General features: G+C 42.6%; 2 protein-coding genes and 1 long non-coding RNA gene across 6 annotated transcripts; 2 read left to right on the top strand and 1 right to left on the bottom strand.

Moving 5' to 3' along the window:
- The first annotated feature begins 1,300 nt into the window (after positions 1–1,300).
- Positions 1,301–4,821, top strand: LOC135636069 (uncharacterized). The gene is made up of 3 exons (XR_010495791.1): positions 1,301–2,246; positions 3,353–3,420; positions 3,514–4,821. It is a non-coding gene; the product is annotated as an uncharacterized LOC135636069 (long non-coding RNA).
- Positions 4,822–6,799: 1,978 nt separating this feature from the next.
- On the top strand, positions 6,800–10,774 carry LOC135635102 (uncharacterized). 4 transcript variants are annotated; one of them, XM_065145955.1, is made up of 2 exons: positions 6,800–7,057; positions 8,955–10,774. In XM_065145955.1, exon 2 carries the CDS (start codon positions 9,093–9,095, stop codon positions 10,389–10,391), a length of 1,299 nt encoding a protein of 432 aa, XP_065002027.1. In that variant the 5' UTR covers positions 6,800–7,057; positions 8,955–9,092; the 3' UTR covers positions 10,392–10,774. The 4 variants fall into 4 exon arrangements, with proteins under 4 accessions (XP_065002027.1, XP_065002026.1, XP_065002024.1 ...); XM_065145954.1 differs by having other exon boundaries at positions 8,943–10,774; XM_065145952.1 differs by having other exon boundaries at positions 8,933–10,774.
- A 1,489-nt stretch (positions 10,775–12,263) lies between these two features.
- LOC103980248 (probable LRR receptor-like serine/threonine-protein kinase At4g29180) lies at positions 12,264–14,592 on the bottom strand. The gene has a single exon (XM_009396577.3). The coding sequence runs from the start codon at positions 14,445–14,447 to the stop codon at positions 12,510–12,512; it is 1,938 nt and encodes a 645-aa protein (XP_009394852.2). The 5' UTR covers positions 14,448–14,592; the 3' UTR covers positions 12,264–12,509.
- Between the last annotated feature and the right edge of the window lie 2,276 nt (positions 14,593–16,868).

Here is a 16,868-nt window from a genome sequence, read left to right as displayed (position 1 = left end):
AATTTATCCCCTCTCAAACAGTATTTTCGAACCATCTCATGCGACAAAATCCACATGACTCCAAACTTGCAATCTCGAACCAAGATGCACATTAAGATGAAATGTTAAAAGCATTTACATGATTTATATGCTATGTTGAGTTGGTGGGTCAAAATAATTCCAACTCAGCTTTCCTTCATCACATAGTATGTATAAAATAATTTGAGCTAGAAATTATATAGAAGGCAGGTTGCAGAGTCATTGCTAATATTTATTGACTAGTGATGAATAATAAGTTGCTAATTAAACTGAGAACAACAAAATTAACCCAAAGTGAATTAAGCATGGAAACATTTGACATAATGAAGCGATAACAGTACTCGAATGATAGAAAGGCCAATGTGTTAGACATAATTGAAGAGATTGAAGTTGTATATTCTCTTATATTTATAGATAGGCCAACAAATGTGTTATTGTGTTTTGAATTAACATATTTTTTTAGAAAAAGGAAAATCATATAGAAAAGCTATTCCATGTTAATTAAACTTTGTTTGGTTCAATTTATGTGTTTTCACAGCACTTCTTAACTTAGAAATATCTTGAAAAAAGATGAAGATTTGAAGTCAAACTGGCACATGAAATTAATAGTTTCCAATATTCCAAACATAATAATTCCTTGTAGAAAAATGGTAATTTAAATGGTAGTTTCCAATACTCCATCATACATACGTATGTATATATGGAGAATGTGTATACACATACTTGTGTACATTGGAACAGATGAACAATTATATAAGAGTGATGGCTACACTCATAGAAAAACACTTTGCATGGTGGGATGAAGATGCGGACGTGACAGATTTATTGGATTGGTTGGTGCATTGCTATCCGAATCGACATGATACTATTGGTTGATACATTGCCATCTGAATCAACACAGCATTACACTTTGATTGGTTGGAGCCACAGAAGTTAATGTGCGAGACACAGAGGATAAATGCAAGAAAAGAAGCCCCACACTACCTCATCGACTACGTTCCAACTGCAGATCCATGCATGGCGACAACTCTCCTCTTACACACTCCACCATCAAATGCTGTACTACTCTTGTCTTACCAAGCTCAAATCCTCCTCCATGCTATAGCTGGATCTCCGTTTTGATGATACACTAGTGTAACCTGTCATGGGTGGACCAGTGGGCAGGAGTCATGGGGAGGTCCACCATTTCTTAGTCCTGTCTCACCCACCCAATCTGGAGCGAGAAGAGGCAGTCAAAGGTGCAGTACACCCACACACTGAGAGCTGTGGCCTGCACCTGCTGTCAATGCCTCCTTTTAGACTTTTGGACACACCCTCATTAGATCGCTACCGCAGAGGTCAGATAACTCGAAGTGGTGGCTCAGATGAATCCTCTTCACATGTGTGTGGTTACTTTTGCCACCGCCTACCTGCCGTCGCTTTCAGCTGCTTCCAACTCCCATGAACTTAAGAGACGGCTTATCCTCTCTCCCCTTGCCAACATGATGAACAGCTTCTCATCTTTAAAAGGGATCCATTAATCCTTCCTCTCACAAATGTTCAGATCAGCCTGCGACCAGTCTCCTCTCTATGTGTCTTTCGCTTAGTTTATGCTGTTTCTCCCCTCTCTCTCTCTCTCTCTCTCTCTCTCTCTCTCTCTCTCTCTCTTTCTCCCCCTCTCCCCCTCTTCTTTCTTGTTCCTAGTACATGCATATGCAGGCTTGATTGTTGTGTTCTTCCATCTTTGATATGCTTCGTGATGATTTATGCTGGTTTTGTTCCTCAGCTGATTAAAGGAAAAAAATTTCTTTTTCCTTATTTTTCGGGACCTGCAGAAATGGGGTCTACTCTTTTCTTTTGTTGTTGTTTTTCTCCGTTTCACGTCCGATTTGTTTTTCTCTCAGTACTTACACTGCTGGTTGATGGATGGAACTATTGAAAGTTCATCCTTTCTCTCTCAAAGGAGGCTATCACATCAACACTGTTCTTTGTATGAAAGTCTAGGGTTTCTAAGAATCTTTGGAGGAGATGACATGCACTTTGTATCATGCCATCATCTATGATATCTCTCCTTGATTTCTGATCATGTTTTCGGGAGTGTATTTGTTGAGCTGCCTTTTCCCTGTGGACATCTGTGAAGCTTTGCCCGGTGGAGGATAAAAATTAGGGTTTCGACGAGCCCCATCTACGGTATAGGTTTTCTGAGCTCTTGGTCTCTGTAACCTCCATCGCTGAGAAGAATTGTGAAGGTGATGCTACAATTTTTCCTCTCCCTCTCTCTCTCTCTCTCTAGATTTACAAAGTAATTGCTTAAGTCCTGCGCTTCTGAAGTTGATTCTCACATATATATGATTAAGATCTTTGTTCTTTTTTTCTCTAACTAGTTGATTTTTTCTGATAAAAATAAGATTATTCTGGTTTAATCTTTTGTTTTCCTAGCAACCATTTCTGAGCTCAGATGCTATTTAGTAATGCTTCCTAATCACTGGATATACAACTAATCTTGCTGATTGTGAGAATTCATGTTGAATTTGTGAGTTACAGAGGCAATAGCAGATGTTAGAAATCTGCTAAACAAACATCATCTTTGAAACAGGATTCAATTTTTTTAGATCTACATACAGTCCAGCCATCAAACAGTCACTCTCTTTCAGTACTTAGGAAGTACTACATAATAGTCTGAAAAAAGTCACCTAATTTGAAACCTATATCTTTTGTTAGAAATGTTGTTTCTGTTATGTTATCCTCATCTGGAATTGTGATAATGCTTAATTGAAGTATGACCGGTAGTTTATACTAGAAAATAATACTCCCTCAAAAGTTTCATATAGAAAGGTGTAACTTTTTGTACCTTCCCTTTCCTAATTTTTGGTTCTTCAGATGAAAAGATCAAGTGTTGGGTAAAACATCTTTGATGTTCTTAGTAAATTAAGATATCTTTGTGAGGGAGGAATGACATCCATTATTAGCTAACACAAGATATTAAGTTTGCCATCATTTTCCTCAACCATTTATGCCTGAAATTGGCCACTTGAAGAAAGCCACCAGTGTTTTGTGTTGGATCAAGTTCAGTAATGGGAAGAAAGGCTAAACTATACTTTCACTATGTCATTTACCACACAATGAAATTATCTTGCGTTCATCATGATTGTTGTTTTACTTCTTCTTCTCCATAGCAATGTGTGTTACCTAGATCTGAATTCATAATATTAATTCTCCCTATAAGTTAGATACACAGATCGCATGCTTCTATAAGTGTTTTGCTAATCCATTTGCAAGTTCTTAAGGATCAAAAGCAAACATCAGCAGATGTTATATGAGCAAACACTAAAAGATATTTTCTTGTGTTATTCAGACACAGGCAAGACTGCAAAAAGATTCTGCTTTGCAATCTATGCACCTTGAATCTGAGTAAGTAATACGGTAAGGCTGTGCTATTTTGTTATAATTTTCTTACAATTTTATCCTGTAGAACCCTACTATTTCTTGATCCAATTCTATCTTTGCCTCTATTAGAAGAAGAAGAAGAAGAAGAAGAAGAAGAAGAAGAAGAAGAAGAAGAAGAATAATAATAATAATAAATCTTTGTTTTTTATAAGAATATGGAAATTTTCTTTCATTTTTGAGGAAAACCAAGAAGAACAAACTCAATTTGATGATGTCTTTAACTGATCATGGGAACACATCTTCTGTCTTGTGTTTTATGTGTGTGGATGACACAAAAGAACCTGAGAAATGTGTCTGAGAGAGCTTCCTTCAGTCCACTCATGGATGGCTCTGGGGTTTGAATCAACTGCCGACTCATTCATTCAAACACTCAGTAGAAAGCTGAGCTACTCTGTGAATGAGTGAATGATGCGGGAGATTATTCTCTCTCTTCCATTCCATACTTGGACTGAAGGGAGCTCCCTCTTTCTCATCTTCTAAGCTCTTCTTTACCCCGTTGATCCTTCGATCCACTGACTCATTCCACCTCCTCCTTATCTTCTTTGTTTTTGGCTCTCTCCCCTTGAGTTGCAGGAAGCAACATTCCAGGAATTCAGCAGGTAGCGATAGAAAAGCTCCCCTATCCTCATCCGAGCTTAATATAAATCCTCCCTTTCATTATGCTTGAGTGGGAACTTGAAATCATACTTATGCGTTGTAGCTTTTTGCAGCCCCTCTCACTTATGGGAAACCTTCAACGTGCTCCTGCCATTTGATCTCTACCATCTTGAAACTTGAGCCGGGTATAATTAAAACCTGCACTTGTAGATTCTTTTTCGAGGCCTCGCACTGATGTCTCCACGACAGTAGCACAGATCTGAAAAGATTCAGGATGCTCCTCGTGGATCAACAGTGAAAGTACAGTTTCATTCAGACCTACAACTTAATTTAAATGCTATCAGTGCCGTCTGCATATGGTTCTTCAGAATATTTTTTCTATTTCTACAAGATGCACTCTCTCTCTCTCTCTCTCTCTCTCTATATATATGTGGAAATTAATTGTCACGGCTCTCTTCAGAGCATTGCCTGGAAAGGTGGTGTTGTTTCAGCCAGATCATGGCGGTGGTATTTGTGATTGGAAGTGATGAAAGTACACAATACTTCACTAATTTACTCACTGGATACTGAGGTGTGTCCTCTGCAGAATTCACATATTCCCTTGAAGAAGACCATGGGATAGGCTTGCAATGGCCGCGAGTGTGCTCCTTTTATATAAGGGATGTTGCCAAAGATAGAAAGAGAGGTCAATGTAATGCCAAATCTCCACATAGTTTTGCAATGGAAAGACTTACCCTTATGGGAAAACGTCTTTATATAAGTAAAGCTTTATTTTCATTAGTCAATGCATGTCCCATAGTATTTTTCTAATTATTCAAAATCAATTTGGGTTGTTTATAAACAACAAAAAAGTTATAATTTTCAGATATTATAGAAAAAGATATTTACTTTTCTGCCTTTATCAAGTGGTGGCTTTCTTTCTTGTTCAAAAACTAAGAAATTTCTTTGTTTCATCTCATCCTACAGTCAAAATTACTGCATGTATTATATATACATATACACACTAATCTCCTCTGTGGCCTTCAAACCTGGCCTCTGTTGCTGTCTCTTCGTCTCCAAAGCAAGGTTCGTCATATTATATCATACCGGTGTTTCGACCCAGGCTCGATACGGTACGATGTATCGGGCGGTACATCAGGATGTATCGAACGGTACGATGTATCGGGCGGTACATCAGGATGTATCGAACGGTACATCATGTGTTGTATCAAATAATTTAATATTTTATTTATACTGTAGCAGTGTTATAGTATAGGACTGTAGTGGTATCGGGTGGTCCGTGTATCGATAATCTGTTGAATCGGTACGTACCGCCCGTATCGGGTGGTACGTTTCGGTATGGTCGACCTTGCTAAAGTATCAAAACGAACGCCTTGGTTGACAACCTTGATCCCTCTGCTCCGGCGCCCGCCGCCTTCCTCGACGGCAACAATTAATCCACCAGCTTGCCAGAACCCGCCGTAGGTCTCCTGGCGCTGCACCTTGCCTTACGGCATCAACAAGTAAAGCCTGATGTTGCACTGGAGCTTGACGAAGAAGCCCACGTACCCCATGGCCTCCGTTCTTGGACCTGTGGTAGCTACCGTCTGACCTCATCACCAACACACCCTCCTCCTTCATGCGGTCGGAGCAAGATCGTGTCGATGAGCTAATTAACCATTAGGGAAGTCCGGAAGCCGGCAGAGACGGCATCAGATGCAAACTTCGGAGCTTGAACTCCATATACATACATACATCATACACAAACTTCGGAATGGTGAACACTTCGTGATCTACTTGAATAATAAAGCTTTTTATTTATTTCTGGTAGAAAATATTGACGTGGGAAGAGAAATAAAAAACAAAACTAAAGGAATAATTCAATGATATATATTAAGTTTGATATATAATTTATCATCCTAAGCTTTTAAATTAAATTAGTATCTGACTTGATATGTCAATACTAACTAGTTTGATTCACACTACCATTAATGGATTTCTAACAAAATGAAGATTTTTGAAAAATGATATGAATAAAAAAATTGAGCCAACATAAGCTTGATAACTATAATCAAACTTGTACTTATGGATAAAGTTAATTATACCCAAAAAAACTAAAGCTTAGAATTAGTTGCACTATCTATTAAGCTATGATTTATAAATAATAAAGAGACGATTGAATATAAATGAATAGAGAAAAGATATTATAAAATATTAATGTATGAAGAAAAATTAAAAAAATAAGACTCAAGCAATAAATATCAATGATTATGATCCATAATCTATCAATTTAAATTTTTAGATTGAATTAGCGTCTATTGACACTCATGATTAATCGATTATGTTATCTTTTTTGCCTCCAATTTGCCAACTAAAGTGATCATAATAATATGATAGTGACTCTGTAATTTGTTATTCTTTTTATTTAAATTTCAAGATATTTGTATTCAGATTTGGTACATTTTCAATATGATTTTTTTTCTTTGTGTAATAATGCTCAATAATTTTACCTCAAGTTTATACAATCAAATGATAATGATTGTCTAATTTGTTGACTTCATTTTAAATATTGAGACATTTCAATTCAGATTTGGCACATTTTCAACAATCGATAAGGGTTTGCTGGTGAACCGAACCGGCCCGCAAGCCATCCTGACCTATCAAAACGGTTTGATTTGGTCTGAGAGCCACAACAAAACGGTTTGTAGATGAACCAGACCGAACCGAACCGTACACAGCCGCAGGGCACCACCGGCAGCGTTTATATTGGCATATCTTATTTCTCACGGCAGCAGTAAACGTCGTTACTTTCCGTCACCTTGCGATATCTTCCGATCCGGTTCCGTCGTCCTGCGACTTCGATTCCCCGCCCAGTTCACAGATCTCCTCCAGTAAGCAAATCTTCGTTTCCCACTCGGCATTTTGGTCGATACGTTCCGTTCCTGTCTCCACTCCATGGTTTTCGGATTTTTAGCGGCTCGATCGACACCCTTGCTCTTCATCCGGGGCGGTCTAATGGTAGCACAACCGCGCTGAGGTAAACTCTCGGATTTTGATGTCCGGCTGTAGTTGTTCCCTTGGTCAAGTGTTTATTTGAGGAAAGGGATGGTATCCCTCGATCGTTGTGGTCAATGTCTGATTTCGTTGTTAGGGTTCAACCTCCACGAATTTCTTTGGTGTCGTTGTTCTTAATGTTTGTGTTGTTGATAGAAAATAGTCCTGAGACGATAAGAAATCCTAGGGCGTAATTTTATTGGATCCCTATTTTGATTTGGCTCGGGTTAGCAGCTCTTATTCACAGCAAAGGATGCAAACGGGGAACTTTTGGCGTTTACAATACGAATCCTAAGGCGTTTAAATCAAGAGCCAACTACCTTCGGGGTTTAAATAATGTATGGATGGGAAAAATTAGATTTTTTGTGGCATTAGACATTTCAAATATAGGGTTCAAAGCAAGACAATTAAAATGTCTATGCACCATTTGTAGTTCAAAGTAAGATTTTCTTTTTGTGCTTGTTATAATTTGATAAAAAGTTGTTGAAATCGAAGATGGAACATTTCGCATTTGGATTGGCTTAGTCTAAGAATCTTATTGTTGTATACGGTTCTCATATCTATGCATTCTATTGAGGATAATTCAAAAGTTCTGCCTGGATTCTTACTCTGTTGGCCATGTTGCCAAGACGGTGCAACATGTTAACAGTGTGAAAGTATTATGCTGATTTTTGAATAGACAGTTAAGATGTAGTTTTCGTCGATACTCAAGGTGCTTATTGATGAAGGATATAAGCCGAGCAGTTTAAAATATTTTGTGAAAGAAAACTACTGCAGAAGATGATGTCTTTTAGCCTTTGACAAAGATGCACTTTCTTAAGCAAGCTAAATCGCAAGTTTAGAGTTATTATGTTTGCCATCTATTAATGTTATAAAACTTATCTGCTAAATTCTCTCTTTTTCTAGTAAGAGTAGTTTTTGCATCATTCTGTTAGTTGTATGCTGTTAACAATGGTGAAGAATGAAGTTGGAGGCTTTTCTCTTGCCTAGCATTTAGTTCTTTATCGTTCTATTACTGATATGTTCCCTAATTTTTGAATCTTGAGAATGGTTTTTTCCCTTTTGCACTAGCAGTATTTCATTTTCTGCCCTAGGGTATCTTGTTTTTTTATAATAATTTTGGTTAAGTATAGATGAAGTTTCTCATGAAAAATTCAGATATAGAGCTAGGATGCTTCTAATACTTACTATAAAGACTGAGGACTGATGAGTTAAGATGCCATGAAAACATGTGAATACTCAAAATGTTGGATCTTTTCTGGAAGAAAAGCAATGAGACAATCCTTCTCTCAGTTCTGCACTTTCACTAATCATGATGCTTTTAATAAGTAACATGTTTCTGAACATATAAGATGCTATTCTTTTAATGCCTTCAAGAAGTAGAAATGAAGAGTGTCTCAGGAGAAAAAAGGACTAATCCTAATGCTGTAGTTTTAGACAATCTCAATTTCTTTCACCAATTTGGGGATTTATATATGCCAGCCATTTGTCTTTGTTCAATGGTTGATCTTGACATCAGGTGGATTTTACTTCTGAAAACCACCTTATAACTATGAGCCTACTGATAGAGATTTGTTTCTGCAAGTAATGTATCAGATCAAGTGCATGGTATTTGATATTTCATGAAAAACATTCTTGTTAATGAAAGAGTCTCAAGTTTCTTTTCTCCTGTCTTGCTTCACAACTTACAAACTGAAAATTATATGTTTTGTTTCTCTCTTTGGTTCTTTCTAGTCATTTGTTTCGACTTGTTATTAAGAATTATATGTGATTATCTGTGAGTCGAGATAATGGTTGACCCATATTTTTCTTCTTAAGTTGCTAATCTTGGTTAAATCATTCACAATAAAATTAGCAGTTTATCTCAGCATTTCATACAGTCAGGAGCAGTGCTTGTTCTTCAGAAGTGCTTTTTCTTTGGAGGCAGAGGTTAATGATAGCTTCAAACAAATATAACCGTATGAAATATTTGTTGGATAAGACATCGAAGGAGAGACAGGTTTGAGAGCTCAGAGCCAATGGAGGATTCATTCTCTCGCAGATTTTCCCAACTGATTAACTTGGCCAACCAGAATAGTGAAGCACAACTTGGGGGTGATACTCCTGCTCGTCGACGAGTGAGCTATTACGCAGCTCGGAGCAGGTCTTTGAGATGGCACAATGTGTTATCTGATAATGACAATGATGCTCTTGATCAATCGGACTTGGTGCTTGGTGAAACTGACTCCAGTTTTAGTTTTGGTGGTTATGGAGGAGAATCAGATGCCTCCCTGGATACACATAGCATACTTGATAGAGAAATGTCTTTTCAACTTGAGAATGAGAGCTATGTTTCCACTGACACAGACATTGATCCAATGCATGCAGGACTCGATTTATTTGAATTTGATGCCCGATATGACAATGTTGGTGATGATCACGATTATGGTGACTGGATAGGCACAAATTTGGTTGAAGCAAATAGGTCTGTTCACACACATCAGCAATTTGAGGATGCTAATTTTAGTCCTAGTGGTAGTGGTATGGCAGGTGCCCAAGATGGTTCCTGGTTCCAGCAGACGGAAGGAGAAACTCAATCTCGACATGCTGACTTAGACGTAGTGGAACTAAGACGAGCATATGTTGGGAACCCAGGAGATTATCTTGATGACGAGGTGCTTGAGCAGCTTGCAGAGGCTGCTGGCTCAAGCGGGGCACCTCCTGCAGCAGTGTCCTCGGTGAGAATTCTCCCGTCTGTAGTCATTTCTGATGACCATGAGAATAATGGTATTCAGATTTGTGCTGTATGCAAGGACCCGTTGCCTATAAATACAGAAGCAAAGCAGCTTCCCTGTATGCACCTATATCATCCTTTCTGCATCTTACCATGGTTGAAAATAAGGAACTCATGCCCAGTTTGCAGATATGAGCTTCCAACTGATGATCCAGATTATGAGGAGGCGAAAAGGGACCTGAACAGAAATGAAAGGCATGAGTCTTGGCCCCCAGACAGGGCTGAGGAAACCTATGAAGCATTTACAGAACTGGAGACCGATGAAGCTCGTGATTTTAGTAATGCAAGAGCTGAGCATGATAGTTTAGAGGGTGCTGTCGAGGAGGCGAATAGATCAAGTGGAGAGAGCAGCAGAGGCAGATGGATGTTTCTTGCGGCCGCTCCAATTGTTAGTTTGGTCGGTTTCGTTCTTGTTGTCTGGCTAAGAAAACCTGCGGTTTATGGGAGAACTCAGGGAAGCAACTTTAGCGAGCGTCATCTCCATCAAACACGGGGCTCCACTTCTCCAGCAGATAGAAATAGGAGATGGTGGTCTATCTTTTAGCTGCAATACATTTTGCAGTCGGTTTCAGCTGTCTTGTGCTTCTGCGCCAGAATTCAATGAAGCTGCTGATATCAACATATGCTCCTGTCACCATCTCTATCATATAGTTCTTTGTTTTTGTGTTTCTGAATCTTTCAACATACGCTCATTGTCTCGTGAAGGTGCGACCATGAAAGGTGTGCGTTTTGTTTCTTTACTCTTGAGATCAATCAATTTGTGGGCACTCATGCGATTTTACACGCTCATCGATGTATCTAATTTCATGTAACGTGCAACTTGAGCTTGATTTACTGCTCGACTACGGTTGTCATCTCAGCAAACACCTCAACTGGTGATGTTGTAATCGGTCATCCTACTGAGTTAAAAGTGACCTTTTTCTTGCACTTGAGGACGCCTATTCTTAATGTTGAAATTAAAAGTTTGATATGATATGGCATTATTCCGGACACTTTATTATAATCACAGGGATGACGTGGATTCTGAGCTCCGAGATTGGCGTAGGTGCTGAAGTCACCCCCGTGAGGGACGATGAAGGATGGGGAAGAAGACCTGAGCAGCTTCCTCCAATAATAATAAACCATTGCCGCTCCATCCTCGACTCGATTCAAGTCCATCTGTTTGTCCAAGTCTAGAGAGAGCGAAGAGAAAGAGAAATATTCTCAGAATTATTTTTGATTCGTTATCAATCAAATTTTGCCTTAATCACTCAATAATCCAAGAAACTGAAATGTAAGTTCTTTAAAAAAATATTTTTTATTCAAATGTTACATAATACGCGTATTATGTTCTTATGGCAGGGCTTAACCTTTTGGTCTCATAATTGTGCACACTATACCTTAGACACTGAAATGTTAATTTGCCACGTGGAATATGATGCTTCTGATCTAAATGACATACCCAACAAGTGGTGTTGTGTACGCCGCATCTTACACTGAACAAAAGGACAGGTACCATAACCATCCATCGTACAGGGGCCCATATCCTCGTTTAACTTCGACGACAACAAGTCGTACGCATCACTTCACGATGTTCATTGCCTCACATGCATCTCCTCAAAGCTCCCATATCGATCCTTTCGCTTCGGCCTCGTCGGATGCGATGATCTCCGTCATCCGAGCCATGGAAGTCGCGATCTCCTAACGATTACGGTTGGGTGATAGGTGGGGCGGGAGTTGGTTGGCAGTGGCAGCGCCATTAAGGTCAGTGGCCATGGATGGGATCGGAGAGGCTATGCTTTTGGTCTTCGCCTCCGCCTCCCGTCCACCAACTGCAGTATTCAACGCAGCGATGGGGACTCATTTTGGGAATGGGGGCTGTTGTTCGAAGTCGATCTTCGTCACATCAGGCTTAGTATCGTCTGTCCCCGGCTATACTGCACCAAAAACAATGATGCAAGTAGTGATGAGGATAATAATGACGATAAGACTCGGGTTGACGTCAGTTACCCCAGATGATGTCTCGCGCCTCTGTTAACCTGACAGCACCTATTCAACACGGACTGGTACGTCGACCGAGGCACATTAACATCCTGCTCAGGTTCGATTCTTCACGTCACGCCAACGTCGATGTCAGACGTTACCAGGAGTACGATCCTGCTCCTTGCGAGCGGGCATATCAGGCAACGGTAACCTTCACTATAAAAACCCTCTCGCTCCGAGGTGGAGAGGTGAGACAACAAAAAAAACCCCTGCGACTATTCACTAACTTGATCGTCAGAGGAGTCAGGCCGAGCTATCTCGACTCGACCTGAGTGCAGATGCGAAGACGGAGGCCTCCCACTAAACGCCCTAGCTAGGAGCCCTCTCTCGGAGGAAACGGTGATCCATTCGTGATCGGACCACCGCAGTCGGTCTTCTGCAGTCTCAAGAATCGTCCTAGGAAGATTCCCTATCATTTGAACCCGAACCAACCGCGTCAGTCTCGAGGGCTTAAAGTTATTTACAATAACAAGTAGCGATCTGCTTTCGTTTTGGATAAGTACAACTTAACCGAAGAGTTGTGTAAGCCGACTGCAACCGCCTTTTTATTGGATCGACTGCAACCGCCTTTGCGTTGCGGTGGAAGCCGAGGCAACCAAACGTGTGGGAGCCACAACAAAACGCGGGACCCCGGTCCGATTCAAATCGACCAAGCGTGCACCGACGACGGCGGGGACCCCGTCGACGCCGAGGGCGGCGCAGGGGACTCGTTTGGTGGCGGCTGCGGCGGGGAGGTGGCCGCTTCCTCGGCGCCCCCCGTCCGCGCCTCCAGGTCGGCGAGCGCGGCTGCCAGCTCCGCCGCCGCCTCTCGCATCGTGGGCCGCTCCTCCCTGCGCGGGCGCACGCACCGGCACGCCAGCTCGAACACCGCCCCCACCGTGGCCCGGTCCCAGCCCTCCCCTAGCCTGGGGTCCACCACCGACGGCCCCGTGCCGTCGGATGACCACCCAGCTGACGCGCGCGCCGCGTGGACGATGGACTCCGCCCCGCCCGTCGGGGTGGGAACCACCGCCCGCATCCCGGTGACGAGCTCCAGCAGCACCACCCCGAAGCTGTACACGTCCGTGGCCTCCGACACGTGCCCCGCCGGGAAGCTCTCCGGGTCCACGTACCCCAGGGTGCCCATCACCTCCGTCGACACGTGGTTGCCGCCCGGCGGCACCACACGCGACACACCGAAGTCGGACAATTTGCCCAGCCCCGCGTCGGTGAGCAGCACGTTGGTGGGCTTCACATCCCGGTGGATCACCGCCCCCTCGGGGAGCCCGTGCAGGTACGCGAGCCCCTCCGCCACGTCGACAGCCACTCGGACGCGCCGCCACCACGTCAGCTCACCGGAGGAGAGGGCGCGCGCGAGATTGCCGCCGGCCATGTACTCGTACACCAGAGCGTGCTCCCGATCGCCGAAGCAGTAACCGACGAGGGTCGCGAGGTTGCGGTGGCGGAGCTTGGCGAGGATGGCCACCTCGGCATAGAACTCGGCCACCTTCTGCTCCCGGTTAATGCGCTTGATGGCCACGGGCTGCTCGCTGGGGAGCCTCCCCAGATAGACCTTACCGGCGCCTCCCTCGCCGAGGAGGAGGCGGTCGTCGAACCCGTTCGTGGCCGCCGTTAGCTCTGCCTTGGTGAAGATGTAGAGACCATCCGTGGGGAGCGGGGACGCGGCGGTCGAAGACGGCGGCGGCTCCTTCTCGTCCTTCATGTTGCTGGTGACCGCGGTGGACCGGCGGATCTTGAAGGCGAGAAAGACGATCGCCGCGATGGAGACGAGGCCGGCCGAAGCGGAGCCGACGGCGATTTTGATGGATCTGGAGGCGGAGGATGAGGAGGGCGTGGAGACGGGAGCTTGGACGGAGGAGGGAGGCGGGGGCGAAGGGATGAGGTTGTCGGTGCCAAGGCCACCGACATTTTCGAGGACTTGGAGCATACAACGGGCGTAGGAGGCGAACCGGGGCGGGGACGGCTGGAACGGGGTCCAGACCGCGATGGTGGCGGCCACGCCGCAGGGGACGAACTCCTTGGAGTGGGTGGCGTTGAGCAGCGCGAAGGTGGCGGAGATGACGGCGTTCTGGCACGCGGGGCATGCGGTGCCCACGTCGGGGGAGAGATCCCCAGCGGTAGGGGAGGCGCAGAGGCGGGAAGCAAGCGTGAAGTCGGCGGCAGAGCGGATGCCCCGGACGGCGGGGAACTGGCACGGGCGGCCGGCGGCAGCGAGAAGGGACGAGCCAAGGTCGCAAGAGGCGGAGGAGAGGAGAGAGGCGTTGACGAGGCCGCGGCTGACGAGGACGGCCGCGAAGGAAGCCGAGCAGGCGGAGGCGACGGCGGGGGGGAGGAAGGCGGTGCCGGTACGGTTGGCGTGGCGGACGGCGGCGAAGGTGTAGGCGGTGTAGACGTACCAGCAGCAGTTGGTGGCGGCGGAAGCGGCGGAGGCGTTGGCGTAGCAGGCGGGGGAAATCAGGTGGGAGGCGGAGTCCAAGTCGTATGGGCACGTGGCGGAGTTGGCGAAGCGGGCGGGTGAAGTGAGGAGGAGGAAGAGGAGCGTCGGGGGCAACAGGCAAAAGCTGTGGCGGCGGAGCATTCTATCACTGCGATCGAATCGATTAGTTCTGCGGAGGCGAGGAGGAGTGGATTTGGGATCGTGATAGAAGATGTCGGCTTTGAGTTATGTGGAGGAAGGAACGTTGACTGAATGGAGTAAAAGGTTGGACTTGGTCTGGTCATTCATTTACTTGTTTATCTTTGTTAAAATGATTAATTAATCAACTTAATAATAAACATTTTGGATTCGTTGGTCTTCGTATTTCCAAATATTTTGGGTTTGTTTACCAATCGAGTCATCATCGGACATCCTCTGCCATCACACCAAGTTCTCTTTGCGATGCGTGCATGAACGTGATGAACAGAGCAGATCATCCGAGCAGACCACTGCACGCGGTGTGATGTTAATTGGGAGGAAACACACCCAATAACCATCTTCGGAGATTAGATTCTGATGATGTTAAATGTCTCTGGAAACTGAGTGAAGTATGAGAATATTTATGTAAATATAATTTATAAGTTGATCGTAGATTCATTTATAGTGAGTGTTGATACATACAATTCCTTCAATTTTACATATCTGTTCCCGTAAGTAATATAACAGTCTATTATTTGAATAACAGTAAATTATTTGACATCGTTGTTATTTTTCTTTCAAAAATAATAAAATAATTAAAAATAAAAAATCCGTTAAGACTTGGTAGCTCCACCAAAAGACAGACTTAGTTAAATCATTTTGAAGAGTTACAGAAACATCTTGTGAGAGAACTGATTCACCCATACAACATTCATTGGCTTTATTATAGATTTCGTGACAACTAATGTGTTGTTAGGTTAGTTTATCTAAAACAATGCAAGATAACAATGAGTTGCAGCGTGAGCTGTTTAATGTCAACTATTATATGATTTACAAACCAAGAAGATTGTTTATCTGATCGGAGCAAGTCGGCTAAAGTGACTGATTTCATCACATCGATATTCGGTTTAGGTTTAGGTTTGATAATCCGTCGATTCGATATTATCATTGGCATGAAAGTTTCGACACATATAAAATGAAAAGAGTTAACTATAAGATTTAAAGTAATATAATTAAAAATATGATATAGGACTTATAGATGTATAATAATATAGGTTATTTTTTATAACACTCTCGATAAATCATATATCATTGTTTTTGGTATCCTCTTTTTATGGAACCTGATTTGTTGAATGATGACATATGTAACGTATTTTTTTATTATATTATTTGATATATATATATATATATATATATATTTGTTATCATAATGTGTAATTAGAATCATATCGTGATGAGATCACGGTAATGAGATTAATTCATCTTTAAACACAGACTCTAAATAATCCTGGTCATAGTTTATTTGAGAGGGACATCGAGATAATCGGACAGACTGGTGTGTTGTATACCCGTCCATATGATGAAGGCAGTTGGTCTTATAGTTGCTCGTGTAGAGTCACTAGGGCTACAGTGTATGTGCTTATTGAAGAATGAGTTCATTGATTGATCCGCTCACGGAATGCTGGATGGTTAATAATACCTCATTGACAGACAATGATTCTGTTAGACTTGAGATACTAAGGATGTCCTATATAAGTACTTCACTATTTGATACCAAACTTATAGGTTTGGAAGTGTTCCATATATAACACAACCGGTTATCGAGAGTGACAGTAAACCTTACGAGGGCTATTGAGTGTCGATAGATGATCATATGCTCTTGGTGTCATGAGAGGAATATCTCATATGTTCTTGCTCAGGTAAATCCATAGCTAGGGTTATTCGTATTGAGAGAGAAAGAGTTTTCCGGGAGAATCCGATTAGTGCGAGACTCGAGTAGAAATTGTATGGGTCTGATAGCACCATGTCCGGTATATGATCTCTGAGATATTAGATAGATGATGGACTATATGTATACGGTAACTGAGGACATATAGGTCCAAAGGATTAGATTTCTTTATACCGTTTGGGGGCTTAGTATGTTCATAGTCGATGAGTCGAGTGAATTATTATAAAGATAATAATTCGTTGAGCTAGAATGAATTCTAACAGGTATGACTTACGGCCAACTCGATATTGGGCCCAGAGGGTCACATATATATGATAGGCATTGCGACGAGTAGAGGCTTGAATATAAGATATCCACTAGAGTCTCTATCTTATTGGATATCCAATAAGCCTATGAATTATTGATCCTATGGATGAGATTAAATAATTATCAATGAGAGATTATTGGATATAGATCCACTAATCTAATATGCATTGGTAGTTGGATGAAGATTCAATATCCAATAAGACATGATCCATTAAGGTTTAGTTGACATGAGACGAAACCAAAGACCCATAGGCTAGAGGCTTCTTGGTTGCCACATCCTATTCTCCTCTCATCTTCTCCTCCCTAGATATGGAGATTTAGGTAGCAATTTGAGGAGTATCGTTGTAGCC

This window comes from Musa acuminata, chromosome BXJ3-4 (genome assembly GCF_036884655.1).
Source record: "Musa acuminata AAA Group cultivar baxijiao chromosome BXJ3-4, Cavendish_Baxijiao_AAA, whole genome shotgun sequence".
Classification (NCBI taxonomy): domain Eukaryota; kingdom Viridiplantae; phylum Streptophyta; class Magnoliopsida; order Zingiberales; family Musaceae; genus Musa; species Musa acuminata.
Note: the sequence above shows the minus strand (reverse complement) of the source record. Positions and strands in the feature narration are given on the sequence as shown.